Raw genomic sequence first — 1,159 nt, forward strand, 5'->3', positions numbered from 1 at the left:
CGGCGGGTTCGCGGGGCTCGACGGTGTCATCGTTATTCATCACGCGGCGCCTGCTGCTGGTGGTGCTGCCTAGCGTCTGGCTCGGGTTTGGAGCCATTCGACGACCTCACCGAATACCAAGTCGACATTCTCCTGGGGTTCACCTATGATCTGGTGCAACATGCCAGGGTACATTCGAATCGTCTTGTCTTTGCTGCCGGCGCGTCGAAACAGCTCCTCGGCACAGGCCGGGTCACACAGGACGTCTTCCTCACCGTGCAAGATAAGCATCGGCAGATCCACCTCCTCGAACCTCCCTTGGAGCTCCGTCGATATCCTCAGCAGTTCCCGTGCCGTCGCCGCCCGCGGCCTTGCCGTACTCCGCCTCGGACAGGCCATCCCCAACTTCCTCTTCCATTCCTCCTTGAACGAAACCTCCACGATGCTCCCTTTGGTCGGGACTATCTGCCACGTCGGAGCCAGAGTGGCCACCAACGACAGTAAGTACTCCACCGGCCATGGAGGCTTGACCTTGTCACTCACTCCACACATAGCGCCGTTTAACACGACGCCGTCCCAGGGTTTGCTGCTGCTGTCTGGTTGCTTGCCGTGGAGGTGAATGAGGAGAGCGATGGCCCCGCCTAGGGATTCGGAGTAGAGGAAAGAAGGAAGAGAGGGTGAGTACTGAGCCCTAAAGGAGTCAAAGTAAGAGATGCAGTCGTCGACGACGGGGTTGATGTCGGGGATGTGGTTCTGGAGACCTTCGGAGAAACCGTGGCCCTGGTGGTCGATGGCACAGGTGGCGAAACCTGATTTGGCGAGGAGGATGGAGGTGAGCTGTACGAACCAACTTGTCTCGCCGGTATAACCGTGGACGACGGCGACTATACCCAAGATGTCGTTGGGTGGGAGAGGGATCCAGGATTGGGTGAAGAGCTTCATGCCTCTAGCGTTGGTGATGTACTGAGAGGAGTGAGAGACGGAATTTCGTTCGTAGAACTCCTCCGCCGATAGGGTTCCAAAGGGGCTCTTCTCGTTTGCGTCGCCTATTGGGTGATGGAGAACCACCTTCTCTTTCGCCATTATCCCTGATTTGTATGTCACAACAAAGACTCCTGATTCCCGATCTCTTCGGAGAAATAGGAGAAGTTCAGAGTGACAGTGATCCTGAGAGAGGAAG

At 56.9% G+C, this 1,159-nt stretch overlaps 1 protein-coding gene across 1 annotated transcript; it reads right to left on the bottom strand.

The window, feature by feature from the left end:
- Positions 1-1,159, bottom strand: LOC122656959 (caffeoylshikimate esterase-like). The gene has a single exon (XM_043851667.1). The coding sequence runs from the start codon at positions 1,060-1,062 to the stop codon at positions 70-72; it is 993 nt and encodes a 330-aa protein (XP_043707602.1). The 5' UTR covers positions 1,063-1,159; the 3' UTR covers positions 1-69.

This window comes from Telopea speciosissima, chromosome 3, assembly GCF_018873765.1.
Source record: "Telopea speciosissima isolate NSW1024214 ecotype Mountain lineage chromosome 3, Tspe_v1, whole genome shotgun sequence".
Taxonomy (NCBI): domain Eukaryota; kingdom Viridiplantae; phylum Streptophyta; class Magnoliopsida; order Proteales; family Proteaceae; genus Telopea; species Telopea speciosissima.

Coding starts and splice junctions, on each gene's coding strand:
- LOC122656959 (XM_043851667.1), bottom strand. CDS start 1,062: ATGGCGAAAGAGAAGGTGGTTCTCCATCACCCAATAGGCGACGCAAAC.